Consider the following 25,258-nt stretch of genomic DNA (forward strand, 5'->3'; position numbering starts at 1 on the left):
ATGAAGATGTTTGAAAACAAAAAAAAAAAAAATGTCTTTTGAAAAATCAATTTTCATTTATTTTTTGATGATGAAGTTAAATGGATTTTATTAATTTTTAAAAAAGCATAGCAGCTATAATAATATGCAAAGCTATAGGTTATAATAGTTATAATAGATAGATAGATAGTTAATATTTTCATTTTAAATTTAATTAGTTAGTTAGATATCTAAAAGATAGATCATTATTATTAAGAAGAAGAAAGAGTAGTGTAGAAGTGAAGTAAAAACAAAGTGTTTGTTTGTTTGTTTAGATTGTATAAATAGATAGTTTTATATATATATATATATAGGTGTTAAGAGAGATGAATCCATTCGAATTGATACCAGTCATAAATAATATACCATGTAAAATAGAATCAATAGATATCTGGGGGAATAATATATATATAGGTACAAACGATGGACAGATTCTATTGTATATCATTGAAAAGGTGGAACAGAACAAAAAGGTTTCTTTCAAGTCGAGAATGGAGAAGAAACGTTCACTTGGTCATGGAAAGAAACCTGTTGAGAAACTACTAATCATCTCTGATATCGGTAAACTTTTAACATTATGTGGTAAGTTAACACATATAACTAATCTTTGATCAAAATGATTTTCAAATTCAAACTTAATACATATATTTTAATATCAAACTAAATCAATATTATTATTATATCTTTCATTGTAGATGGAAATTTAGATGTTTTTAATTTATATAATTTGGAACCGACCACACCGATCGGTGTTGCAAGTAAGGGTGTTGTTGCGTTCTGTATGAAGAGGAACAGTCCTGACTATCGACTGTGTGTGTTGTCCAGACGAAAGTTGGTGTTCTTTGAGTATGTCAGAGTGTTTGAGGCATACAAGGAGATACTACTGCAAGACACCCCGATGGTGATGGAATGGTGTCAGAATACATTGTGTCTCGGTTACCGCAAGGAATATGCGATATTGGACATCGACAACGAGTCACACCGTATTCTCTTCCCGCTCGACCGTTCGCTTCCCAAGCCAAAGTTGGTGTCCGACACCAAAGGAAATCCGATATTCTTGTTGCCCACCGAAGATCTGGCTGTGCCGATCGACTTGACTGGCGAGGTCGTCCAGGGGTCGATCAACTGGTCGTCGCCACCCAATGCCCTGGCCGTCTGGACACCCTACCTGATCGCGCTCACCTCCACAACGAAATCGGTGGAGGTCCACGACCTAACCAATCACAAACTGGTCCAACAGATCTCGAGAATGCCACATCCACTGCCGTTTGCGTTCTCCGCCATTGCCGAGGGTCGCGCCGACGGTCGTGACTTGCTCGTGCTCGCCTCGCAACAGCCACACGCCGTCTACTGTCTGTACGTTTCGAACTTTGACGCGATGATCCAGACTCTCATTGCCAAGGGTGAGCATGAAGATGCCATCAGGCTGTTTGACATTTTCTTCAAGAAGGAGCGAGCGGTCTACGATGAAAACTACGATCCAGCCGTGGAGATGGCCGCACAAAAGTCGCGACTTGCCAAGATCTACGAGCAAGCCGGTATGAACGAATTGAATCAACTCAAGTTCGAGCCGGCATTCCGATACTTCCAGCAATCACAACTTGAAGTACGCGCTCTCATCTCGATGTTTCCAATGTTGGTGTCGGCACAGTCCAGCTTCCAATCACCCATCTCCCAAAACTACACAAACATTCCCGAACTTATAGCAAGCAGTGAGAATACACCAGTTAGAAAGATAGAATTATTAGATGAAGCGAAAAAGCAGTTATTAGAAGTAGTAGAGAAACGTTATCAATCTATAATTACACCAACTGCTAACAACATCAATAACAATAATAACAATAACAATAATAACAATAATAACAATATAAAACAAACAATTATAATACATCAAGATGAAATTAGAGATTTAACAACAGTTCTCGTTAAATTATATTCAGATTTCAATGTGTTGGATAAATTGTCGGGATTACTTTCTCGACCAAACATGATGTTGTATCAACAGGAATTGGAAGAATGGTTGACAACCGAACGATATTTCACAGCACTCGGTCTTCTCTTCCAGTTTACAGAGAAATATAGACGTGCTTTAATACAGTGGTCAAAGCTTATTTCAACGGAGCTGCTTGACCACCACACGGAGAATAATGGTGTTCGCCAATCGATCGATCTTCTCTCGGCGGCCAAGGGAATCGAACCACCCAAAGAGTTGATCTGGGAGTTTACTCCGTCGCTACTCAAACTCTACGCTTCACAATCGATACAGATATTCTTGGCACACCGCAAGGATCCACTTGACAGCGGCGAAGTCATTGATTTCCTCCAGCGCAACGGACACATCGCCGAGCTGGCAGCCTACCTGGAATTCCTTATCTTTGAAGACAACGACAAGACCGAACACTACCACACCAAACTGGCGATGAAATACATCGATGCACTGATCTCTGCGGAACCGGCATACTTTGCCAAGTCACTGGACGATCCTGCCATTATCAATCGTGTCACCGAGCCACGACAGAAACTGATGCGACTTCTCGAGTTCTCGAATTGCTATCATGTGCCAACGCTACTGGTCAGACTAAAGTCATCGTATCTCTACGACGAACTTGTAATCCTCTACCTGAGAAGCGCGCAATACGAACAGATGTTTGACATCATCGTCTACAAACTCAATGACATGGCCAAAGCAGAGAACATATGCGAGCAATTCGATCCAGCTCACAGTCTTTCAATTTCAGCAGTTACAACCCCATCTTCAAATTCTCCAATTTTATCATCAGTAAACAACAACAGTAATAATAATAATAACAATAATAATAATAATAATAATAACAATAATAATAATAACAATAATAATAATAATAATAATAACAATCAACAAAATAATAATAACAATGAAAATAACACACAATCAAATAATTATAAATCTGGATTATACGAACCAAAGAGAACAGAACTATTTCTATGTTTGTTAAAGACCTATCTTGGTAGAACGAAAGGAGATGTACTTCCACAGTATCTGCTCGATTTTCTCAATAAGTTCTACTATGAGATGGATCCTATCAAGGTGATGTCACTACTGCCAACTGGTGTTCCTCTACACTCGATCGAGAGTTACCTAGCGAAATCTTTTAATCACAGTATAAGCAATCAACGTGAGACCAAAGTCGTTAAGAACCTTCAGAAATCACTACACATGCAAACGAAATACGAGCATCAATCGATCTGCTCCAATAGCGTAGCTGTCAACAGTGACAGTCGTTGTCCAGTCTGTAGCAAACCGATTGGTGATCGTGTATTTGCATACTTCCCCAACGGTATAATCGTTCACTTTAAATGTTTTCAAAATACCCACATATGTCCAGTTACCGCTCACAACTTTAAAACTGATCCTGTAATAAAACCAGTTTCTGTATAAAAATAAAATAAAATAAAATAAAAATATATAAAAAACTTATTTTTATCTTCATTCATTCTTTCTTTTATTTTCAAATGTTTCTTTCCACCTCACTTGTCATCTCTTTAAAAATGATCATATTAATTAATGACACAAAGATTCTGTAAAACAAAAAATGAATTAATATACATTTACTTTTTTTTTTTTTATATGTTTTTTTTAATTTTTTTTTAATTTTTTTTTAATTAATTGTACAATTTTGTTGTTTTATAGTTTTTTATTTTTTATTATTTTTCTGTTGGATCTTGAGTTCAATTTATCTATATCTAATTAATCTAGTTCACACATTAAAAAAAATAATTTAAAAAGGAATTTTATTTTGATGTTCGAGATTCTAAAAAAAAATGAGAGTCATGCGTGTTTTGGTCACCCAGGTTTATGTTTTACCATTTTTAATGTGTTGTCGTGAGAAATAGTTATATGGTGTGTGGCTGGTGTTTTTGGTGAAAATGAAAAACAAATTAATTTAAAAAATAAATCGTTAAATTGTTGTTGTTTAAACAAACACACACACAAAACATATCTGTCTTTTTGAGTTTTGCAACAACATTCTGCTTCTATTTTTTTTATAATATTATTTTTAATTTAATTTTTTTTCCGACAAAGAATAGAAAGAATTGAAGTGTAGAAAAAGAACAACTAACAGACACACACACAAACAACACAAACAACACAATTATAAAAATAAAAAATAATATATTAATAATAAGAACAACATTATTAATTTCATAAAATTTCTTTCAATTAAACAAATTGACAACACCCCATCGCTTAAAGCTTTCGATCAAAACTATCTTCGAAATCTGACACGGAACAGTTGTTTTTTTTGTTTTTCTTTCTAGTTCTAGTATATAAAGTATTCCAATAGATATTAATATATAAATAGAAAGATTACAGTAAAGAAAGTAGTAGTTACCTTGCATTTCATCTTTTTTCATCTTTTTTATTTTTTATTTTAAATAAATATATATATATTTGTTCATCGTCAAATTATATTAATCTGCAAAGCAAAATTATAGTAAAAATAAACAAACAGCACAATCGTCAATAACCATTAGTAACAATTTTTATACATATAAAGAGTTATAACAATAATAATATACATTTGACAATAATAGCAAACAACAAACAACTGAAATATAAACGAATTAATATTAAAACACTGCAAATTATTTGAATTTTTCAATATTAAATTTTCAAAAACAATACAATATCAATAGTAATAATAAAATACAACAAACAAACAAGCAAACAAATAAATACAGTAGTAATACAATAAAAAACATCCTACATATTTTTTTAAAATTATTTTAATATAAATAAAACAAATCAAAATCCAAAGATGAGTGGAAATGAACCTCAATTTGAAGAGATGGAACCAGTCTCTGGTACCTCTGTAGTTAGTTTAGTACCAGGTGGAGGATGTAAGTTCACTTTGTTAAATAATAATAATAGTAAACCATATAGGTAATTCATCCAATATTAATATTCAGATTCAAATCATAGGTAATATTAAGTTAGAAGCAATTTCCAATTTTAGAAATTTAGGTGGTCTACCAATACAGGGTACAGAGTATGTAATCATCTATATAAATAGATACAAAAAAAACAGAGATAGATACAGATGATAATAGATTGCTCAACATATTCTAACTCTAATTCAATCATTTCTAGTGGTAAATTCGTAACTAGACCAGGTGTTATAAATAGATCTGCCTCACCAACCAATGCAACAACAAGCGATGAGTTTTGGTTATTGGAAATCCTATCTATAAAGACATTGGTAAGTTGAAAACACACTACTTACTTTTGCTATTAATAGTTGTTTGTTTGATATTAACTATTTGGTGATATTTATCTTTTATTGTAATATAGATCGATTTTAGAACTACATGGGAGAATAAAACTATATCACCTGTTAGAAAATTCGAAGATAATTTTGTACAGTACTCTATAAAGAAAGAAGACAGTCCGAGCATGAGAAGATCGCCAGAGAAAGAGAGAAGATCGAGAACACCAGAGAAAGAAAGAAGAAGATCCAACTCCTTTGAGAAATCGACGTCGTCATCATCACCAGTGAATCTCCGCGCCAGTTCCAACTTTGGAACTACCAGCATGAGTGCAGTACCAAGCTCTTCAAGCACACTACAACCAGGAACCAACAACAACATCAATAACAATACCAACGCATCCACTCCACTGAGCAAGAGTACAAGCTCAGTAAATACCTTAAACAACAATGTTGCAATGGAACAACAACATCAACAACAACAACAACAGCAACAACAACAACAACATGGATTCAATGGCGCAAGCAACAACTATGGTGCACCTTCGATTGTCGTGACACAGGAGCGTAGACCAGCTGAGAAGGACATGGAGGAACAAAGAAACAACTTCCTTTGGAGAATATATAATAGAAACCTATCTCCCGACGACATGGTAAGGCTGAGATCTCATTCCTCTGGTGTATATAGAAAGAGATATTGTATACCTCTCATCAATAACAAATTCTTTTTAGAAGGTGTATATCAAACTGCCCCAAATGATACTAAAGTGTAAGTCAAAATTAACAAACAAAACAAAGATTGTCTAATAATCAACTAAACTAATTGTGTATATCTCTCTTGATAAACTTTTTTACAGTAAATGTACAGTTTCTAGATACCTTTTGTTTAATGATAAGATTGGTGCATTCATGTTGATGAATCATCTTAATGATTTAGGTATTTTGGAAATGTATAAATTAACACTTTTATATACACAAGAAGAACTTTTGACTGTAAGTTTTATTTATTATAAAAATACTAGTTAGAGAACTTTGTAATTAATAATATATTTCCTATTGTTTATTTATTAGATTTTGAGAATTTTAAAGAATAAAGATAATTATCCAATTATGTACTTCTGCTCTCTTGGAAAAGATAGAACTGGAATGGTTACTTCGTTACTGCTATCTTGTTTGGGTGTTCCAAGGGATTTGATCGTCGAGGACTATTCGAAATCCGAAGGTAATCTCGTCGCCAGTATGGAACAAATCAAAAAGTATTTCACACGAGTCGGATTGTCAAAGGACGAGTTTGTAAGATCGCCAAGAGAGATTATGGCTGGCTTGCTCGGCTGGGTCGACGAAACCTACGGTTCCATTCAAAACTATCTCGAAGTCATTGGATTCACTCACGAAGAACAACAAGAGTTGAAGAACAATCTCATCGTTTCACAAGAGGAATACAACAATATCCTTAATGGTTCTCGTTTGACCAACTTGCAAGGCGTACAAAAGAGACACGACGAATATGTTGCCGCATCTCAATCTTCAAAGAAATCGCCAAAAATCTTTTCTAGTCCAAGATTCTGGAGAAGATTATCATTCTCAAGAGAGAGTAGCAATGCATAATAATATAACAATACTATAATATAATATATACATTAATGTCTCTTTTGAAAATACCAAACAGTAATACTAATATATACATATTTTAATTAAACATTAAAAAAAATCAACAATTAAAATCTATTATTACCTTTATTTATTTCCATATTCACATTGTATTTTATTTCATTGAGTGTCAGACTTTTCTGTTACAGTTGGTTTTTGTTGTGGTGATCTTAAGTTATTGGTTCTTGCTTGAGTGGATGGTGGAGTTGGAGATCCAGATCTGGATGATTGAGTTAGTCTTCTACTAGTTGGAGAGGATGATGGAGGTGAATTTGTTGTTTGTCTTGTTGTAGTTGTGGTGTCAACGGTAGATGGTCTTGACTGTGTGGAGATAGAAGTTGTTCTAGTGGGTTTAGGTGTTGTTAAGGGTGGTGATTTAGGTTGAATGTTTGAAGAATTCGTTGTAGTAGTGGTGGTTGTTGTTGATGATGTGGGAACAGAAATTAGTCTAGTTTCTTTGGGTATTGTAATTGATTTAGGTGGTTGTAATTCCTTTCTTGGAGAAGATGTGGTTTTAGGTGATATTTGGTTATTGTTGTTTATCTGTTCAATTAAATTCACAGGAGAACTATTCATTTTAGGGGCAGGTTTCTTCAGAGCAAGACTTTTTGTAGCTCTTCTTTCTGGAGATTTAGGTATAATCATTTCGGGTTGATCTTCGAATGCAACTTTTTTCTTCTTAATATCTTCATTTTCTTTTTTGTTTGGAGAAACTAAAGCAGATTTATTTGTATTTTCAACAATCGGTGTCAAAGCAACTCTTTTCGCCTCTCTTCCTTGTACTAAATTTAGAAGATTAGTATTCTTAATAGTTAAAGTAATATATAGTATTTAGTAAATCTTACAAATTTTAAAATTATAAATTGATATCTGTGTTAATCTATTTAAAATAACATCTTCCCTAATTCCAATCGGCTTTCCTTTACTTAAAACTTTAATTCCTTCAATACATAAATGATTTAAAGTTTTGATAGTCATTAGATCATTTATAATAGAAACTAATATACCAATGTCCATCTCGCAACCTCTTAGATAAATCTCTTGTAGATTGGTTAATTCTCTCAGTGGTGGACTTACAGTAATAGTTGTAAAACTTAGTATTAAACATTTACAGTTTATAAGTTTTTGAATAGTGTCAAACTATTTAAAATAAATCTTTTAGTCTATTACTTATAGTTAAAATTTTATTGTATATTTATAACATACATATGTTTCTATCTTTTCACACTTATAAAGATCTACATTTAGAATATCTTCAAGACAAGATCCATTTCCCTGCATTCTCATAAATTCTATTTCACTATTTTCTACTTTAATATTATTCATTTTATATATCTGTTTAAATTAGATTTAAAAAGAAAATAATACTAAAAATATTTTGATTTCATTCAAAAAAGAATTTTTATGTGTACGCAATTTTCCTCATTAAAACATTGCTTAAAATTTTATTGGGTGCTTAATGTCGCACCCAATAAATTTTTTTTAATATTATTAATTTTTTTTAAAGTTTATTGTTTTGCTGTTCCAACATTATTAATAAAATTCATTAAAAACTCGATTCCTGCCCTATCCGCCCATGATTCCCAATCCGATTTTGAAATAAAACCTAAATGACCACCCTTTCTTGGCATTGCTAAAATTGTATTGGGATTTGATTTAAACTTTGAATAAGGTATACTTCTCCAAGGAATAAAGTTATCATCTTTTGCACATATAAACAAACAAGGTACTTTAATCTATAATCTATTATTAGTTCAAAAATGTTGTTTTTTTTCATTTTTTTTTAAATAAATGTTAAAATTTTAACATACATTTTGAATTTGATTTGATGGACTGGTAACTTTATAATAATCTTCAACACTTGGATATCCAAACATCTTTATAGTAATTAATTCATCAAGATCCATTGCAGTCTTGCAATTCTTGATTTGTTTCTTTGTTGCGTATTGATCCAGTCGATGACCAAACTTTAACAACATCTTTTTGAATTTCGCTGTTAGTCTGCCACCATAGAAAATCTTGTTGGTTCTCGTCGATATAAGACGTTCCCAGCTGGCTTTCAAATCCATTGGATTCGAGTAACAGATGTGCGCACTATATGGTGAATTGGTTCCAACCTTTGAAAGATAGTTCACCAAAATAATGCCACCCATAGAGAAACCAACCAAAAACAATTGTGCTTTTGGTATCTTTTGTTTAATATGATTTGTTATGAATTCGACATCATCTATTTTACCAAATGAATATGTTTTATCCGACTATCATAAAAAACTTACTTAGTATATTTTAATTCTAATCTTATTCTCAAGTTTATAAACTTACAGTTATTTCATTTCCACCTAAACCACGGTTGTTCAATACTACACATCTAAAATTATACATCTTGTGTGCATTCTGTACAAAATATCTAATATATACAGAGTTACCACTACCTTCGACACCTGGTAATAGTACTATCGTTGGGGTTGTTTCATCACATTCATCATCGAAGTTAAACCAATCTAATGATAACATGCCGCCATCTTCTGCATATAAATATTCTCTTTTTATGTAGTTATAAAAGAATAAGTATACAATGTTTGTTTTATTTAGAATTATTTTGGAAATATATATAAATATTTACCTTTTTTTCTTTAAATCTAATTTCTTTTTTACAAACATCGCATAGAAATTCATAAGGTTTCTATGGCACAAGAGAATGGGAGGATCAAAAGTGGCACCATTAATAACAGATGGTAAATACTCTGAATCTGATCTTATCAGACCTTCTTTAGGACTGTATAAACTTGGGCAATTCTTGAGCAAGTTTTGAGAATCACCCTCTTCTGCATTGAAATATAAATTAATTTCTGTCATTATTATTGATTTTATGACGAGTGATAGAAAAATATATATCTTTTATTTAAATTAATCACTTATTTGATTTTTAAAATGGATTGATTGATTTATGATTTGATTAAATTTAATTTGATTGATTAATTGATCAGCTATTTATATATTGGTTTTTAAAAAGGTATATACAATTGTATCTTAAAAGAAAGTATTGATTTATATGAATATATTTAAATTAATTAAAATAAAATATATAGAATTATAAATAAAGCTAAAAGTAAAGCTTCAAAGTGTAGAGTAGAAAAACTATTAAGATAATAAAATAAAATAAAAGATGTGTGAGGTGTAGAGGTGATTTTTAAAATAAAGTTCCAAGCTATTTCTTCTATTCTTGAAAAAAAGATAGAATACAAGCAATTATTATTATCCTATGGTTTTAAAATAAAAAAACATTCTTTTAAAACAATAAAAATCACCTTATATAAATTATTTAGAACTTCTAAATAGGCTATGGTTGTTGTAGTTGGTGGGTTGTTGTTTGTGAGTTGCTGTCGTTTGTTGTGTGGAATATGTTGCTATTAATATAAGTGTTTCCAAGATGTAACATCATGACTTAATGATAGTCTTTACACTCAGCCAAGCAAGTCTGACTGATATTTCAGATAAGAGGTGTTTTGGTTACTGTTGTGAGTTTGTGTGTTTGTTAAGTATTCAGTGTTTAACGTGTGTGTTTGTGTGTGGTCTAATTGTCAAGTGTGGTTGGAATTATTTAAAAATTGTCTATTTGTTTCATATTATATTAAAATATTTTTATTTTAAAAAAAATGATAATAAACAAAAGATAACCCTAAACACAAAACAACCGTGACGAAATATTTGAAAAATCAATTTTATCATAAGGCTGATTTCAGACTGATTGTTCTTTGTCGTCATGAAAAAATGTATCAAAATACAACACCCACCCCCTCTTCATTCAAAAAATGGGTGACTTCAGCGCTTGTCATCTGTTTTCAGATCTTAGACGCAAAAATAATTTTTACCATTATTGCATAAACAAAAAAAAATAAAATTCTTGAATTCATTTTTTTACCATTAATAGTAAAAAATACCTTATTCTCTTTTAAAAGATAAAAAATTTAGACAAATTAATCTAGCATGCTTAACATTACTAAAATTAAAACATATTTATCTTTTCATTAATAAATACAAATATATTTAAATGATTTTAAACAATTAATTTTAAATAAATAAAATTTAAATAAATATGATTTTCTTCTTGATTTCGTATTAGTGGATTTTCGAGTTTTATATTGGAACAAGCTTTATTTTATATTCTCGCATTTCTAAAAAAAATTTCCTTGCTTTCCAAAACAAAAAAAACAAACGAAAATGGTGACTATCGATGAAATTTTTTTTTGCAATCTACGTGGTGTATTGTTATATTACACCTTCACACACATTTTTTTGAATTTGATTTTTTTTTTATTAATTGGTGAATTATTATTGTCCAATTTTTTAGTCAGATTCTATTCTATTTGCAAATATAAATTTATTCTAACTTTATAAAGATTTATTAATTTAAGGTTATAAGGTTGTTTGTGTATTTTTTTCAATTATCATTACATCTTTTAGTTAGTTATAAAGGTGTTTTATTTTACTTTTATTTGTTATTTTGTTTATATTTATATTTATTCACAGATTTACATATTCTTTTTTTTTAAATTAACAAGACAACAAACATAGATAGATAGATTATTAAGCTTAGTTGGTTAGTTAGTCACATTAATAAAAAGATGAAAAAATTAAATGTACAAGATAATAAGGATAGTGAAAGAATATTCACATCCTCTATAGATGCATTGAAGGTTATGTACAGTCAAAAGATAAAACCGTTGGAGACTCTAACAAAGTAACTATACTATAGTTCAATTCATTCCTATTCGATCCTAATTGTCTAATTGCTGTGTTTGATGTTGTTATTATTAATAGGTTTGGGGAATTTCATTCACCTTCTCTGACCGATAGTGATATAGAAGCAAAGCCAATGGTGTTGCTGCTGGGACAATACTCTACAGGAAAGACTACATTCGTTCAATATCTAATTGAGAGAGACTTCCCAGGAAGTAATATTGGTCCTGAACCAACTGTATGTTTTAAAAGAAAAGATCTTTGTTGTACATGCCTATACTTATATTGTGTTTTACTTCTTTAGACAGATAGATTCAATGCTGTTATGTATGGACCTGATGACAGAGTGATCCCAGGTAATACAGCTGCAGTTCAAGAAGATAAACCATTCAAAGGATTATCTAGATTCGGTACAGGTTTTATGAGTAAATTTCAATGTTCATTGGTAAGTATCGTTTATTAGTTATTTACTATCTTAGTATACTTATTAATCAATGTAAATTCGATAATATGTATAGTGTCCAGCACCATTGTTGGATAAGATTAGTTTTATAGATACACCGGGTGTTCTGAGTGGTGAGAAACAGAGAATAGGAAGATCTTATGATTTTCCAAGTATTGTATCATGGTTTGCAGAGAGATCCGATATGATTTTGTTGTTGTTCGACGCACACAAGTTGGATATCAGTGACGAGTTCAAATCGGCAATTGAGTGTCTTCGTGGCTACGACGACAAGATAAAGATAGTTTTGAATAAAGCCGACAAGGTAAGTGCACAGCAATTGCTACGTGTATACGGTGCATTGATGTGGTCGCTCGGCAAGGTAATAAAGACACCAGAGGTGATGAGAGTGTACTTGGGTTCGTTCTGGAATGGCACCGGTCTGCAGAATCCCGACACTGAGAAGCTGTTGCATTCAGAGATGGTAGACTTGATCAAAGAGCTGCTAATGCTGCCCAAGAACTCGGCGATTCGTAAGGTCAACGACCTGGTCAAGCGTGCACGTTCCGCCAAAGTACACGCACTCATCATTGGACATCTGCGAAATGAGATGCCCAACGTCTTTGGCAAGGATTCAAAACAGCAAGAGTTGATAAAGAATTTGGATAAGGAGTTCCAAAAGATCGAGAGAATGTATAATATTCCGGCAGGTGACTTCCCAGACGTCGAGAAATACAGAAACATCTTGAAGGTTCACGATTTTTCAAAGTTCCCCAAGTTGAATCCAAAGATGTTGGACGTGCTCGACGAGGTGTTGGCAGTGGATTTCCCACAGCTCCTACAGCGTTTCCCATTGGATGGTACACACAAGCCAACTCAATACGAGTTGAATCCATTTGCCATCGACGAAGTCGAAGACACTCTCCGTTGGACAGTGTGGGAGAATGTCAACAGAGACAACTATCTATCGATTTTCTTTGCATTGAATCCAGTGGATGGAAAAGTCAATGGTGCCATAGCAAAACAGCCATTACAACAATCAGGTTTACCAAATGATATTTTAGCAAAGATTTGGAGATTATCAGATATAGATAGGTAATGTATTATGTAATTACAAAATAACGATTATTATTGAACAATTAAATATTAATTATTTTATTATTTTTTATAGAGATGGAATGTTAGATTGTGATGAATTTATTTTAGCTATGCATTTAATTAATTCAAAGATTGCAGGACAAAATATTCCAGAATCATTACCACCTACATTGATTCCACACACAAAACGTGGAGGTATGGGATTTTATTGAGTCAATCATAATAAAAATATATATATCTATAAAAAAAACAAAAAAAAAGGAACCACCAAAATATAATCAATTCAATTCAAAATCATTCATTCATTTCAATTAATTAATTAATTATTAACTATTCATTTCATAATTTAATACATTACAACTAACAATCATTTAATTATAAACTTTTTTTTAATTTTACCTTTTATTAACCAACATTTCTATTTTCTTTTTTTTTTTTTTTTTTAAAAAAAACATTAATATTAATATTTTAAAGGTTTTGATGTTATGTCTGGTGTTAAAATCGGAAGAAAAAAGAGTAGTAAAGCCTCTAGTTCTTCCATTTACAAAGGAAAATTCAAATAATGTTATTCAGATTTATTTGACAAACATATAAAATAAATTGGAAAATATAATTTATTAAATATAAACAATTTGTGTTTTATCGAAAAGTTATTAAAATTTTTTTTTTTGAAAGATAATCTGTCCCACTGAGAGATCTACACTTACATTGCTGCCAGAATGAAAGAAGCTGATTGGTAACAAAGTTGAGAAATTTTGGTCCAAATACGTTTTTAAAAATAGGGAATTTATGAGAAGATCATTTAAGAGTAGACCAAGTAAAAAAAAAAATAAATATTTATTATTTTTTAAGCTTAAATAAAAAATGAATGTAGTCAGGTTAAAGCATAAAGAATAAAATTTTTTTAATCTTAAATGAATAGGAAAACTGGATAACATGGAAGATTATCAATTGAACTATTTAAAAGATTTACAAAAAAATTAGTTTACAGTTAAATTTAAACTTTGTTGTAAAATTTTTTTTTTTTATTAATTTTTTTAAAAAAAAAGAAATTTTAATTAATTATTTATTAATATTATTCTATTATTTATTTATATATATAACATGTCAATTGAAGAATTAAAACAAAAGATTGAAAGTGACAAGAATGAATTACAAGAGATAGAGACATTGTTAGAGGAAGATCCTTCGAATGAAGAGTTGCAACTTTTGAAAGACGAATTGATCGATCTCATCAAGAAATCAAATGATTTACTGTTGACTAGATCTAGAGAAGTAACAAACAATATATCAACGATTACTACATCTACCACTTCCAATAATACAAATGACAACAACTATAACAACAGCAACAACAATAATAGTAATGATTATTTATCTAGTACAAGTTTAGTACAACCTCATAAGATAACTAATGATTCAACAACTATTGTAAATAATAGCAACAATAACAACAACAACAATGTTGGTAACAATACAGCTAACAACAACAGCAGCAGCAGCAGCAGTATGGTGTTATCTGTTGGAACACAGTGTGAAGGAAAATATACAGTCGATGGCATCTGGTATGCAGCGGTGATCGATGCCATCAACAAAGATGGAACATACACAGTTACCTATACGGAATATGGCAACACAGAGTCACTGTCGGTCGAGAGTATCAGACCGCCGACCCGACAGAAACTGGTGCAATCGATACAGGATCAATCGTCACGGTACACCACTGCATCCGATTCGATACAGTCGATACCAAAGTACCTCAAGATTCTGCCTGAAGACTCGGAGGAAGTGAAAAAACAGAAGCAAAAGAAAATAAGATCGGTCAAGGCACAGAACCGACTGTTCAAAGCCGACGAAGAGAATCGAAAGAAGAAACAAGCGTGGCAAGATTTTCAATCGGGACCGAAACGTTCGATACCCGGAACATTTACAGACAAGAAGAAAGGCAGTATGTTTTCAACACCAGACAACCTCAATGGAAAGGTTGGTGTCGTGGGAAGTGGTCGTGGAATGACAGAGAGCACCTCATTTTCAATGGATAAAAAGAAATGTACACTACCTCCAACTTATAAATAAAACAAAATAAACAAATAAATAGATATCTTATCATCATCATCATCATCATCTAGATGTGATTATCAAATATCAAAACATATCTTGTTTTGATATTTTCTATTTTCTTTTTTTTTTTATTTTGCACAAAATATTTTTGATGGAAACAGTACTGAAAAGTTAAGTTATTATTATTATTATTATTATTATTATTATTTAACTTTTAATTTCTTTAAATATCTTTGCTTGTCATCGCTATCTTTTGAGAGTATTACACCACCGCTACCTTTAAGTGGATTGGTTGTGTTGTTTTCCTCGGAGGAGGAATTCGATTTCTCTTCGTCGGAACTTTCTTCTTCTTCATCTTCTTCTTCGTCGTCTTCTTCGTCGTCTTCGTCGTCTTCGTCTTCCTCGTCTTGATCGACCACCTTGAGATGTATACAAAATGATTTGGTGGACGATGCGTGACTCCACTTGAGGTACTGTTGCTGTGAGATTGTGAAGCTAACCAGTGGCAGCGAATCGCAGACGTCCGCCCAAATCTGTGGACGATCGTTTATCTTTATCATGGCGCTGCTGGTGCCGTACACTCGGATCTGATACTTCTTGGGCGGTGGCGTCACAAAGAGAAACAAGAAACTTCGGTAGACACCCTCGCCCGTCGATACAAATACAATGGTGTGTTCTTCCTGCTTCAGCAGCAGGCAACTCGTCTCTGTGCCCTTTGGGAGTGGCGGTATCATTGTCATACGGAAGAACTCTGTTTCACGCTCCTGGTCGTGTAGATAGACCGAGTCGAGTCGGTGGTGATCAACAAAATGCTTTTCAATCTCCACCGGCAACATAGAAACCTCGGTGTGACAACCGAGAATCTTACTCAGCGGGCAAGGTGCCTTTCGATGCTGACACTTCTCCTCGTGTTCCTTCTTCTTGGTGGTCTCTCTAATGGAGAAGATCTCATTGCAACCATCGCTATAGTGACAACACAACTGCTGTGCATCTTCAATCAGTTTCTCAACCGTATAGTTTCTTCTTGGATTCTTTGGCCATTGTTTTTTGCCTATAAATATAAATACATACAACAAAATGAAAAGAAAAGTTAATGTTGAATCTAGTTAGTTCATAATGATTTATAAATACTTACATTTAGGACAGGTCTTCAGTGTTGACAAACAAGATTCACAAGTCCAAAAATCGCAAGAATCACAACAAAACGATTTACTAAAGTTACTATGATAACATATGCAACACTCTACAACACTATTATCTACAATGATCACTTCTTTACCGAGACCCATTCTTTTTATTTATATATGATATGTGCTCTTTGTAGCTGAACAAATTATACAATGTTACTACATAAAATATCTAATAAATAATTAAAAATAAATAAATTTAAATATAAAATAATATTTATCTTTAATAACTACATGTATTATCGACAAACAATTTATAACCTTATAAATTATTTAATGAAAAAAAATTTTGTGCTTCATTTTTAAAAAATTTCTCTTCAAATCATTCTTTGTGTGTGGTGTACTTGATTTTAACACACATACATTTACATATATTTTTGCAACATTAAATGGGCAAGTTATTGTTTTTATTATCAATATTAGTTTATTTTGTTAAACAATTGAAATAGTTGAACTAGATGAAATAGTTATTTGTTAAAGTTAGAGTAACTTGGTTAGATAAAGAACAACAAGCCTTTGATAAAAATGTCATCTTTTGAATTAGGTATGGATTGCTTTAAATAAAGTATCTCATCTCTAAAACATTATATTAAATTGATTTGACAGATTCCAATATTTGTTCATTATGCTCTAAAGCTTTGGAATGTGGAGAAAAAAGGTACAGGTGTTCAGAATGTAGTGATATAAAGTTTTGTGAGGAATGTTATCACTCTCCAAAATCAAATGAATGTCATACTGATAAAGCTATCTTACCTCATCAATGTACAATTGAGACAAGTATTTATCTATAGGGATGATAATATCTCTTTTCTTAGATAATAACTCTAACATTTTTTAATTTGAACATAGAAACTGAAAGTGAATATTTAGAATCCAATGAATCTGACAGATTTTATCAAAGCTTTGTGAATGCATTCAATAGTTTTTCTCACAGGAATTGTATTGGTGTAAGACCTGTTGCAAATGAGCCAACTGTAAATTGGTTGACATTTAAAGATGTTTATCAAAATTCTGAAAAGTTTGGATCTGCTTTAAAACTAAATGTTAAAGTAAATTATTAAAAATATATTTCTTTTAATTATTTATTAAAATTTTATTTTAATTATTACAGTATGAATCAAGAGTTGGAATAATGCTCAATAATGTTCCAGAATGGTATTTTGTAGAATTTGGATGTCTATTTTATGGATACACTCTTATTCCCATCAATCATTTTGTTAGTATGTTCAATCATTATTTATAATATTTTATTTAATAGATTACCAATTATTAATAAAATTACAGATAATGATCAATTATTGAATATCCTTAAGATTGGAGAACCAACAGTTCTTGTGGTTTCAAAGATAACATTTCCAAAATTACTAAATGTGATAAACAACTATTCAAACTTAACATTGATCATACATGTTGGTGATGATTATGATCAAAATTTGAAAAATCAACTTCCACAACAAATCAAATTCAAATTATATTCTGAATTCTTATCTACTGTTTCTGTAATTGCTCCACATTCACCATTGATCAATGGTATTTTATCATTGGGTAAGTATAAATTCTTTTAAATATTTTATTTTTAAATAACTAATCATTTATTAATAATAACAGTATTTTCAACTGGTAGTACTGGTGTTCCAAAAGGAGAGATATGCAAAGATAGAGATACTACCAATTGGTTAAAGGATTTTGCTACATTTTGGGGACATTGTCCTATTACAATAAGTTATCTTTCTCTTTGTAAGTTAGTTTCTTTTCTTTATTAAAATTATAAATAAAACTAACCATTCAAAAATAACCATTTAAAAATAGCACATATTCAGAGGATTAAAGATTTAGTCTGTATTTTCCTTGGAGGTAGATTTGTAATTTATTCTTTGGGTACAGACATTGAATCATATATCAAAGAGTGTTCAATGGTTAGACCAACATATTTCTGGAATCTTCCAACGTAATTAAAATATATTGTATTATTATAGAGAATTATTATTTATTTTACATTATTTTCTTAATAGATTTTTAAATCAATTATATTCAATGTATCAAAGAAAATCAGAAATAATAAAGAAAGAACAACCAAATCTTTCAAATGACGAAGTTGATTCAATAGCCATTAGAGAAACAACTAACATTTTTGGAGATAGAATTCATCTTGTAACTACAGGAGGTGCTAAAACCGCTCCACATATAGAAACATTCATGAAGAAATGTTGGGGAAATCGTTTTTATATAAAATACGGAAGTACAGAATCCTATTCAATTGCAACAAATGGTAGAATTAAAAGTGATGTTGAATATAAAATCGAAGCAATACCTGGTTTCAGAGATGATAGTCCATTTCCAGTTGGTGAATTAATTGTCAAATCACCAAGAACAATTGAAGGTTATATCAACAAAGATGGTTCAAATGAAAAGAATTTCAGAAATGGATGGTATGTCACTGGTGATATCGTTGAAGAATATGAACCAGGAATCATTAGAATACTTGAGAGAGTTAGTTACTCTTTCAAATCGTCAATGGGTAGATATATTTCGTAGGTTTTCTTTTTCTGATTTTTTTATTAATGACAATTTAAGAATATAAATTATATTTATATTAATTTAATTTTGATAAATTAATTTACAGACCAGAATTAATTGAAGCTTATTATTCTTCTTCATCTTTGATTAGAAATATATTCATTTATGGAACATCATTACATCCATTTTTGGTTGGAATAGTTGTACCTTCTCAATTGGCTTTGGAGAGATTCAATCTAACTTATGATCAATCAAATATTGATCAACATCAATATTTGAGAGAATCTATCATCAACGAAATAGATATCATATCAAAACAAAAGAATGTAAGTAAAATTAATAAAATTTGGATTTAACTGTTTTTTCTAATTTTATATTTAATAGATTATATTTTGGGAAATTCCAAAGGCAATAAAATTGGATAATACCATTTGGACTGTTGATAATCATCTTTTAAATGGATCATTCAAATTCGATCGAAAAGAAATCACAAAATACTATCAAGAATCTTTGGATCAATTATTGGATGGCATCAATCAACAAGGTAGTTCATTTTTTTAATAATAAATCTATCAAAGAATTATTAAATCAAGCATTATTTTCTTTAAATGATTATTAATAAATTTTAAATTTGAATATGTAAAAATATTTAAATAATTAGATAGAGATACAAAATAAAATAATAATAAAAATTAAGATTCCATTTTTGTGATTTAAAAAAGTGTACACACGATTTAAATAAGTACAACACAGGTAAAAGATTTTAGATTTAAGTTGTACTTACAAAACAAAAAATTTAAAAAGTTTATTAATCTATTAAAGAATATATTAATAAAATTAAGATATAATATTAATAAAATTTGACAAGAGTAAGAGATTATCTTCAAATAATTGTAAATCTTATTAAAAACCATTTAAATAGTTTATTTTTAATGAAAATTTATTCCAAAAGTGATTTGTGGGTTATATTGGTGTTATTTCAATTTTTTAAAGTTGCTAACTTTTTAGGATTAGATGTTTGTTTTTTTGTGTGAAATCAAACTACAATTTTTACATTCATTTACTTTTATTTTTTTAAATTTAAAATTCATTTAAGCTCTATTTCTAAATATTTATAATATATTTTTAAAATTGAATAAATAAAGACTTGTAGTTTTTAAAAATGATATCATCAGAATCAGGTAAGTAAAATTACTATTCGTTCAAACCTCTTAATTAATTCTTTTTTTTTATTAAATTGATTTGCCAGATTCCAATATTTGTTCATTATGTTTTAAAGCATTGGGATGTGGAGAAAAAAGATATAGGTGTTCAGAATGCTACTATCTTAATTTTTGTAAGGAATGTTTTCACTCTCCAAAATCAAATGAATGTCATACTGATAAAGCTATCTTACCTCATCAATGTACAATTGAGACAAGTATTTATCTATCCTTTTCAAGTGATGATAATATCTCTTTTCTTAGATAATAACTCTAACATTTTTTAATTTGAAAATAGAAACTGAAAGTGAATATTTAGAATCCAATGAATCATATAAATTTTATCAATGTTTTGTGAATGCATTCAATAGTTTTTCTCACAGGAACTGTATTGGTGTAAGACCTGTTGCAAATGAGCCAACTGTAAATTGGTTGACATTTAAAGATGTTTATCAAAATTCTGAAAAGTTTGGATCTGCTTTAAAACTAAATGTTAAAGTAAATTATTAAAAATATCTTATGTCTTTATTTTTAATTATTAACATTTTATTTTAATTTATTACAGTATGAATCGAGAGTTGGAATAATGCTCAATAATGTTCCAGAATGGTATTTTGTAGAATTTGGATGTCTATTTTATGGATACACTCTTATTCCTATCAATCATTATATCAGTATGTTCAATAAAAAATATAGTTTTATTTAATTTGATTACTAATTATTAATAAAATTACAGATAATGATCAATTATTGAATATCCTTAAGATTGGAGAACCATCAGTTCTTGTGGTTTCAAAGATAACATTTCCAAAATTACTAAATGTGATAAACAACTATTCAAACTTAACATTGATCATACATGTTGGTGATGATTATGATCAAAATTTGAAAAATCAACTTCCACAACAAATCAAATTCAAATTATATTCTGAATTCTTATCTACTGTTTCTGTAATTGCTCCACATTCACCATTAATCAATGGTATATTATCAGTTGGTAAGTATAAATCTTTTTCAATATTTTATTATTAAATAACTATTAATTTAAAAAAAATATATTATCTTTTAATATAAAAGTATTTTCAACTGGTAGTACTGGTGTTCCAAAAGGAGAGATATGCAAAGATAGAGATACTACCAATTGGTTAAAAACTTTGGCTTCAAATAAAAAATGCCCTATTTCTATCAGTTATCTTTCTCTTTGTAAGTTAACATCTGTTTTATTTCATGATTAATAGAGAAATTTAACTAATAATTTAAAATAGCTCACACCCAAAGGGTTATTGATTTAACTTCTATTTTCCTTGGAGGTAGATTCATAATTTACTCTTTTGCTACAGAGATAGAACCATTTATTAAAGAGTGTTCAATGGTTAGACCAACATATTTCTGGAATTTCTCAACGTAATTAAAATATTTAAAATTAAAATTAAAATTTATTAACTTCTATTTAAAATTAGATTTTTTAATCAAATTTATTCAATGTATCAAAGAAGATTAGAAATTTTAAAGAAAGAACAACCAAATCTTTCAAATGACGAAGTTGATTCAATAGCCATTAGAGAAACAAAAAATCTTTTTGGTGATAGAATTCAAAATATAACAACAGGAGGTGCTAAAACAGCTCCACATATTGAAATATTTTTGAAGAAATGTTGGGGAAATCGTTTTTATATCCACTATGGTTGTACAGAATCATATGCTATTGCATATAATGGTAGAATTAAAAGTGATGTTGAATATAAAATCGAAGCAATACCTGGTTTCAGAGATGATAGTCCATTTCCAGTTGGTGAATTAATTGTCAAATCACCAAGAACAATTGAAGGTTATATCAACAAAGATGGTTCAAATGAAAAGAATTTCAGAAATGGATGGTATGTCACTGGTGATATCGTTGAAGAATATGAACCAGGAATCATTAGAATACTTGAGAGAGTTAGTTACTCTTTCAAATCATCATTTGGAAGATATATTTCGTAAGTTTTCTTTTTAAAAAATTATTTTAAATGAAACTGAGTTTTTATTATTAATTCAACTATATAGACCAGAAATAATTGAAGCTTATTATTCTTCTTCATCTTTGATTCGAAATATATTCATTTATGGAACATCATTACATCCATTTTTGGTTGGAATAGTTGTACCTTCTCAATTGGCTTTGGAGAGATTCAATCTAACTTATGATCAATCAAATATTGATCAACATCAATATTTGAGAGAATCTATCATCAATGAAATAGATATCATATCAAAACAAAAGAATGTAAGTAAAATTAATAAAATTTGGATTTAACTCTTTTTCTAATTTTATATTTAATAGATTATATTTTGGGAAATTCCAAAGCAATAAAATTGGATAATACCATTTGGACTGTTGATAATCATCTTTTAAATGGATCATTCAAATTCGATCGAAAAGAAATCACAAAATACTATCCAGAATCTTTGGATCAATTATTGGAATGGTATTAATGAACAAGATAGTTCATTCTTCTAAATCAATCAAAATTAGTCTAATAAATTAACAAACAAAGAAAAAGAATTTATAATTATATTTACAAATTTGTTATCTGAATTCATTTAGATAATATTATTTTATTTTATTTTTAGAATCGCTACCTGCGACCTTTTGTCTTCGGGAGGAGGATGATGATACAGGAATTTCAGAATTGGATGAAGTGGACTTTCTTTTATGATCTTTGGAAGTGGATGACTGCGAACGACCATTATCATGGTCAGAGTCGACCTCTTTTTTGTTGTCGTCTTTCCATGCAGTCCAATCATTAAGTTTCATTTTGAAATAGTTTGACATACAATCCCATGTACAAAAATGAATAAAACTATTGGCTCTGGAGATCTCTGATCTCACCTGGATGTGATCGTTACAGCCAACAGAGCAGTTCTCACACTCATGCGTTGGATACTGTGTAAACGGGAAATCCGATGGAAATATATCGCTGTTAGATAGATTGAAATATCGGTATAATTTATAAAGATGTGCAGTACTACACAGTTTAAAAATATGCTTGCCATAGTGCAAGTAGATTCTTTTCTTCAGATCGGTGGTGTTTCCCTTGCACTCGCTGCTGTCCTCAATGATTTTCTTGGTTACTGGATCAACAAGATCCGCCATACAATAACATTTCGTCCTTTTATCTTCATTAAAAGTTAGTTCTATTTTCGAAAAAGTTTCTTTCATTTGATTGTCTGGTGGTGATGATGATGATTTCTCAGTATTAGTTGTAGTTGTAGTGGTTGTAGTTGTGAAACCATGTGGTGGTGGTGGTGGTGGTGGTGGTTGTGGTGGTTGTGGTTGTGGTGGTGTCGGCTTGGCTGGATGTTCCAATGAAGATGACGATGATAGCAATGTTTTTTGAGTTGGTTGTTGTGATTGAATGTGTGTGAGGGTGGTATTCGATGATCTCTCAAGTAACGACAGAGTTTGTGATTGTTGTTGTTGTTGTTGTTGTAGATATAACGGTTGGTATGATGTGTGATTATTGTTACCACCATTACCGCCATTACCACCGGTATATGGTGATTGTGCAGGTGATGGCGAATGTCCTGAAGATGATGAAGGTGAAGAATGATTATTATTGTTATTATTGTTATTGTTATTATTATTATTAATATCACGATGTGGAATGAACATTTTAGATATGGTAGTTAAACAATCTCTAAATGCAACACTACATTTCTCATAGTGAAAAAATAACATCAAAGGATGCACCTCCTCTAAACAAATAATACAATTAGGACTACGCTCTATATTCCCAAGTATTCGCTTCTGAACATCACTCAGACTATCAGCATCTAAAAGTTGTCTAAAATTTGTCATTATTTTGAAAATTATTTAATTGTAATAAATTTATTTATTATCTCTAGTATTATAACAATATAGAATATAATAAATATATATAAATAGAATATATTTCTTTTTATGATAAATCATTCTTTCAAAATGAACTTATATATAAGTTTAAAAAAATAAAAATTTTTTAAAGCATGTTCAAAAAATAAACTGTCAGAAAAATTTTTTGAAATAAAAAACAAACAAAAAAAATAAAACTTTTTGACAGTTTGTTTTGTGTGTCAAAAACATGAAACAACACATTTCGAAAAAATATATTCCATTTGAATAAATTTTGGCAAGTTGACACCTCTTTAATGAAATAGAATAGAATGTTACTTCTATTTGTTGTATTCCAAAAAAAAAAAAAAATGTAATTGCAAAAAAAATTGTAAATTTTATCCATTTATATTATTATATTTATTGAAATTCAATTGGGAATGATGTCAATTGACATCGATAAATTAAAATAATATATTTATATTCTAATGGGTATATCCAATTGATTGAGGATATATATTGGTTACTATATAGAATACAATTCGGTGGCCTGTTGCACGACTAGTCTTTATTATAAGATTATCAAGTAAAACATTTGGCTGGTTCTGTGTTGGCAATACCTTATATACTCGAATTGTAATATATGAGCCAAATTCATTTTTATTAAACATTTTCGATTGCCCAATTGGCATACTTGACATTGCACCTGTATTAACACTTTGTAATAAAGTATTATCTAAATATTGTTATTAATATTAATTTAATTACTAGTTATATATATATTATTATTTTACAAATTTTTATAATTTATTTTTATTATTTTTATTTAATATTAATTTTTTTACTATTTTTTCAAAATATTTACCTTTTCCAATAATTTCGAACTTCATAGATATAGGTGATTCAAATGGAAATATAAATTGTACGTAATCGGCTGAATAGTGTAAAGCTGTCATTACCGTCTCATACATACAACCATCGATGATAAAAGAAGTCATCAAAGAAAGATCTTTGACACTATTCATTTTTTAAAAAAAAACAAAATTATTAATTGTTATTTGTTTAACTATAGAATATTATTTCTATTTATCTAAACTAATTATTAATAAATATAAATTTTTATTACTCTAATATCCCATTTTTAATAATAATTGATTTTGTAAAAATAAACTAATATATATATGTACAAATAAATTTTGAAAAAATAAAATAAAATAAAAATATATTACACATGGTTGGTTTGG

At 29.8% G+C, this 25,258-nt stretch overlaps 12 protein-coding genes across 12 annotated transcripts; 6 read left to right on the forward strand and 6 right to left on the reverse strand.

The window, feature by feature from the left end:
• Positions 1-124: 124 nt before the first annotated feature.
• On the forward strand, positions 125-3,436 carry PPL_06583 (prespore-specific protein; the record flags this gene model as incomplete). Its single annotated transcript, XM_020577437.1, has 6 exons — positions 125-138; positions 206-251; positions 333-387; positions 433-600; positions 714-776; positions 1,092-3,436. The coding sequence occupies 6 exons, from the start codon at positions 125-127 to the stop codon at positions 3,434-3,436; spliced, it is 2,691 nt and encodes an 896-aa protein (XP_020431885.1).
• Positions 3,437-3,506: 70 nt separating this feature from the next.
• On the reverse strand, positions 3,507-4,413 carry PPL_06584 (uncharacterized protein; the record flags this gene model as incomplete). The annotated part of the gene is made up of 3 exons (XM_020577438.1): positions 3,507-3,576; positions 3,990-4,032; positions 4,392-4,413. The coding sequence occupies 3 exons, from the start codon at positions 4,411-4,413 to the stop codon at positions 3,507-3,509; spliced, it is 135 nt and encodes a 44-aa protein (XP_020431886.1).
• Positions 4,414-4,817: 404 nt separating this feature from the next.
• On the forward strand, positions 4,818-6,872 carry PPL_06585 (tyrosine-protein phosphatase; the record flags this gene model as incomplete). Its single annotated transcript, XM_020577439.1, has 6 exons — positions 4,818-4,942; positions 5,016-5,048; positions 5,150-5,258; positions 5,351-6,033; positions 6,122-6,257; positions 6,336-6,872. The coding sequence occupies 6 exons, from the start codon at positions 4,818-4,820 to the stop codon at positions 6,870-6,872; spliced, it is 1,623 nt and encodes a 540-aa protein (XP_020431887.1).
• A 162-nt stretch (positions 6,873-7,034) lies between these two features.
• Positions 7,035-8,240, reverse strand: PPL_06586 (uncharacterized protein; the record flags this gene model as incomplete). Its single annotated transcript, XM_020577440.1, has 3 exons — positions 7,035-7,696; positions 7,760-8,054; positions 8,121-8,240. 3 exons carry the CDS (start codon positions 8,238-8,240, stop codon positions 7,035-7,037), a joined length of 1,077 nt encoding a protein of 358 aa, XP_020431888.1.
• Positions 8,241-8,422: 182 nt separating this feature from the next.
• Positions 8,423-9,770, reverse strand: PPL_06587 (YheT family hydrolase; the record flags this gene model as incomplete). The annotated part of the gene is made up of 4 exons (XM_020577441.1): positions 8,423-8,650; positions 8,726-9,172; positions 9,237-9,456; positions 9,538-9,770. The coding sequence occupies 4 exons, from the start codon at positions 9,768-9,770 to the stop codon at positions 8,423-8,425; spliced, it is 1,128 nt and encodes a 375-aa protein (XP_020431889.1).
• Positions 9,771-11,539: 1,769 nt separating this feature from the next.
• Positions 11,540-13,757, forward strand: PPL_06588 (uncharacterized protein; the record flags this gene model as incomplete). The annotated part of the gene is made up of 6 exons (XM_020577442.1): positions 11,540-11,655; positions 11,736-11,892; positions 11,959-12,099; positions 12,173-13,191; positions 13,268-13,389; positions 13,669-13,757. The coding sequence occupies 6 exons, from the start codon at positions 11,540-11,542 to the stop codon at positions 13,755-13,757; spliced, it is 1,644 nt and encodes a 547-aa protein (XP_020431890.1).
• Positions 13,758-14,298: 541 nt separating this feature from the next.
• Positions 14,299-15,270, forward strand: PPL_06589 (tudor domain-containing protein; the record flags this gene model as incomplete). Its single annotated transcript, XM_020577443.1, has 1 exon — positions 14,299-15,270. One exon carries the CDS (start codon positions 14,299-14,301, stop codon positions 15,268-15,270), a length of 972 nt encoding a protein of 323 aa, XP_020431891.1.
• Positions 15,271-15,458: 188 nt separating this feature from the next.
• PPL_06590 (uncharacterized protein) lies at positions 15,459-16,544 on the reverse strand (the record flags this gene model as incomplete). The annotated part of the gene is made up of 2 exons (XM_020577444.1): positions 15,459-16,306; positions 16,421-16,544. 2 exons carry the CDS (start codon positions 16,542-16,544, stop codon positions 15,459-15,461), a joined length of 972 nt encoding a protein of 323 aa, XP_020431892.1.
• A 423-nt stretch (positions 16,545-16,967) lies between these two features.
• PPL_06591 (uncharacterized protein) lies at positions 16,968-19,866 on the forward strand (the record flags this gene model as incomplete). The annotated part of the gene is made up of 11 exons (XM_020577445.1): positions 16,968-16,986; positions 17,079-17,219; positions 17,292-17,491; positions 17,554-17,662; positions 17,727-17,987; positions 18,051-18,179; positions 18,252-18,390; positions 18,455-18,973; positions 19,066-19,285; positions 19,344-19,503; positions 19,802-19,866. The coding sequence occupies 11 exons, from the start codon at positions 16,968-16,970 to the stop codon at positions 19,864-19,866; spliced, it is 1,962 nt and encodes a 653-aa protein (XP_020431893.1).
• Positions 19,867-20,121: 255 nt separating this feature from the next.
• PPL_06592 (uncharacterized protein) lies at positions 20,122-22,514 on the forward strand (the record flags this gene model as incomplete). The annotated part of the gene is made up of 10 exons (XM_020577446.1): positions 20,122-20,140; positions 20,239-20,379; positions 20,460-20,659; positions 20,727-20,835; positions 20,898-21,158; positions 21,239-21,364; positions 21,427-21,565; positions 21,622-22,140; positions 22,208-22,427; positions 22,485-22,514. 10 exons carry the CDS (start codon positions 20,122-20,124, stop codon positions 22,512-22,514), a joined length of 1,764 nt encoding a protein of 587 aa, XP_020431894.1.
• Positions 22,515-22,754: 240 nt separating this feature from the next.
• On the reverse strand, positions 22,755-24,002 carry PPL_06593 (uncharacterized protein; the record flags this gene model as incomplete). The annotated part of the gene is made up of 1 exon (XM_020577447.1): positions 22,755-24,002. The coding sequence occupies one exon, from the start codon at positions 24,000-24,002 to the stop codon at positions 22,755-22,757; it is 1,248 nt and encodes a 415-aa protein (XP_020431895.1).
• A 497-nt stretch (positions 24,003-24,499) lies between these two features.
• Positions 24,500-25,039, reverse strand: PPL_06594 (uncharacterized protein; the record flags this gene model as incomplete). The annotated part of the gene is made up of 2 exons (XM_020577448.1): positions 24,500-24,750; positions 24,880-25,039. 2 exons carry the CDS (start codon positions 25,037-25,039, stop codon positions 24,500-24,502), a joined length of 411 nt encoding a protein of 136 aa, XP_020431896.1.
• Between the last annotated feature and the right edge of the window lie 219 nt (positions 25,040-25,258).

This window comes from Heterostelium album (genome assembly GCF_000004825.1).
Source record: "Heterostelium album PN500 unplaced genomic scaffold PPL_scaffold6, whole genome shotgun sequence".
NCBI classification, from domain to species: domain Eukaryota; phylum Evosea; class Eumycetozoa; order Acytosteliales; family Acytosteliaceae; genus Heterostelium; species Heterostelium album.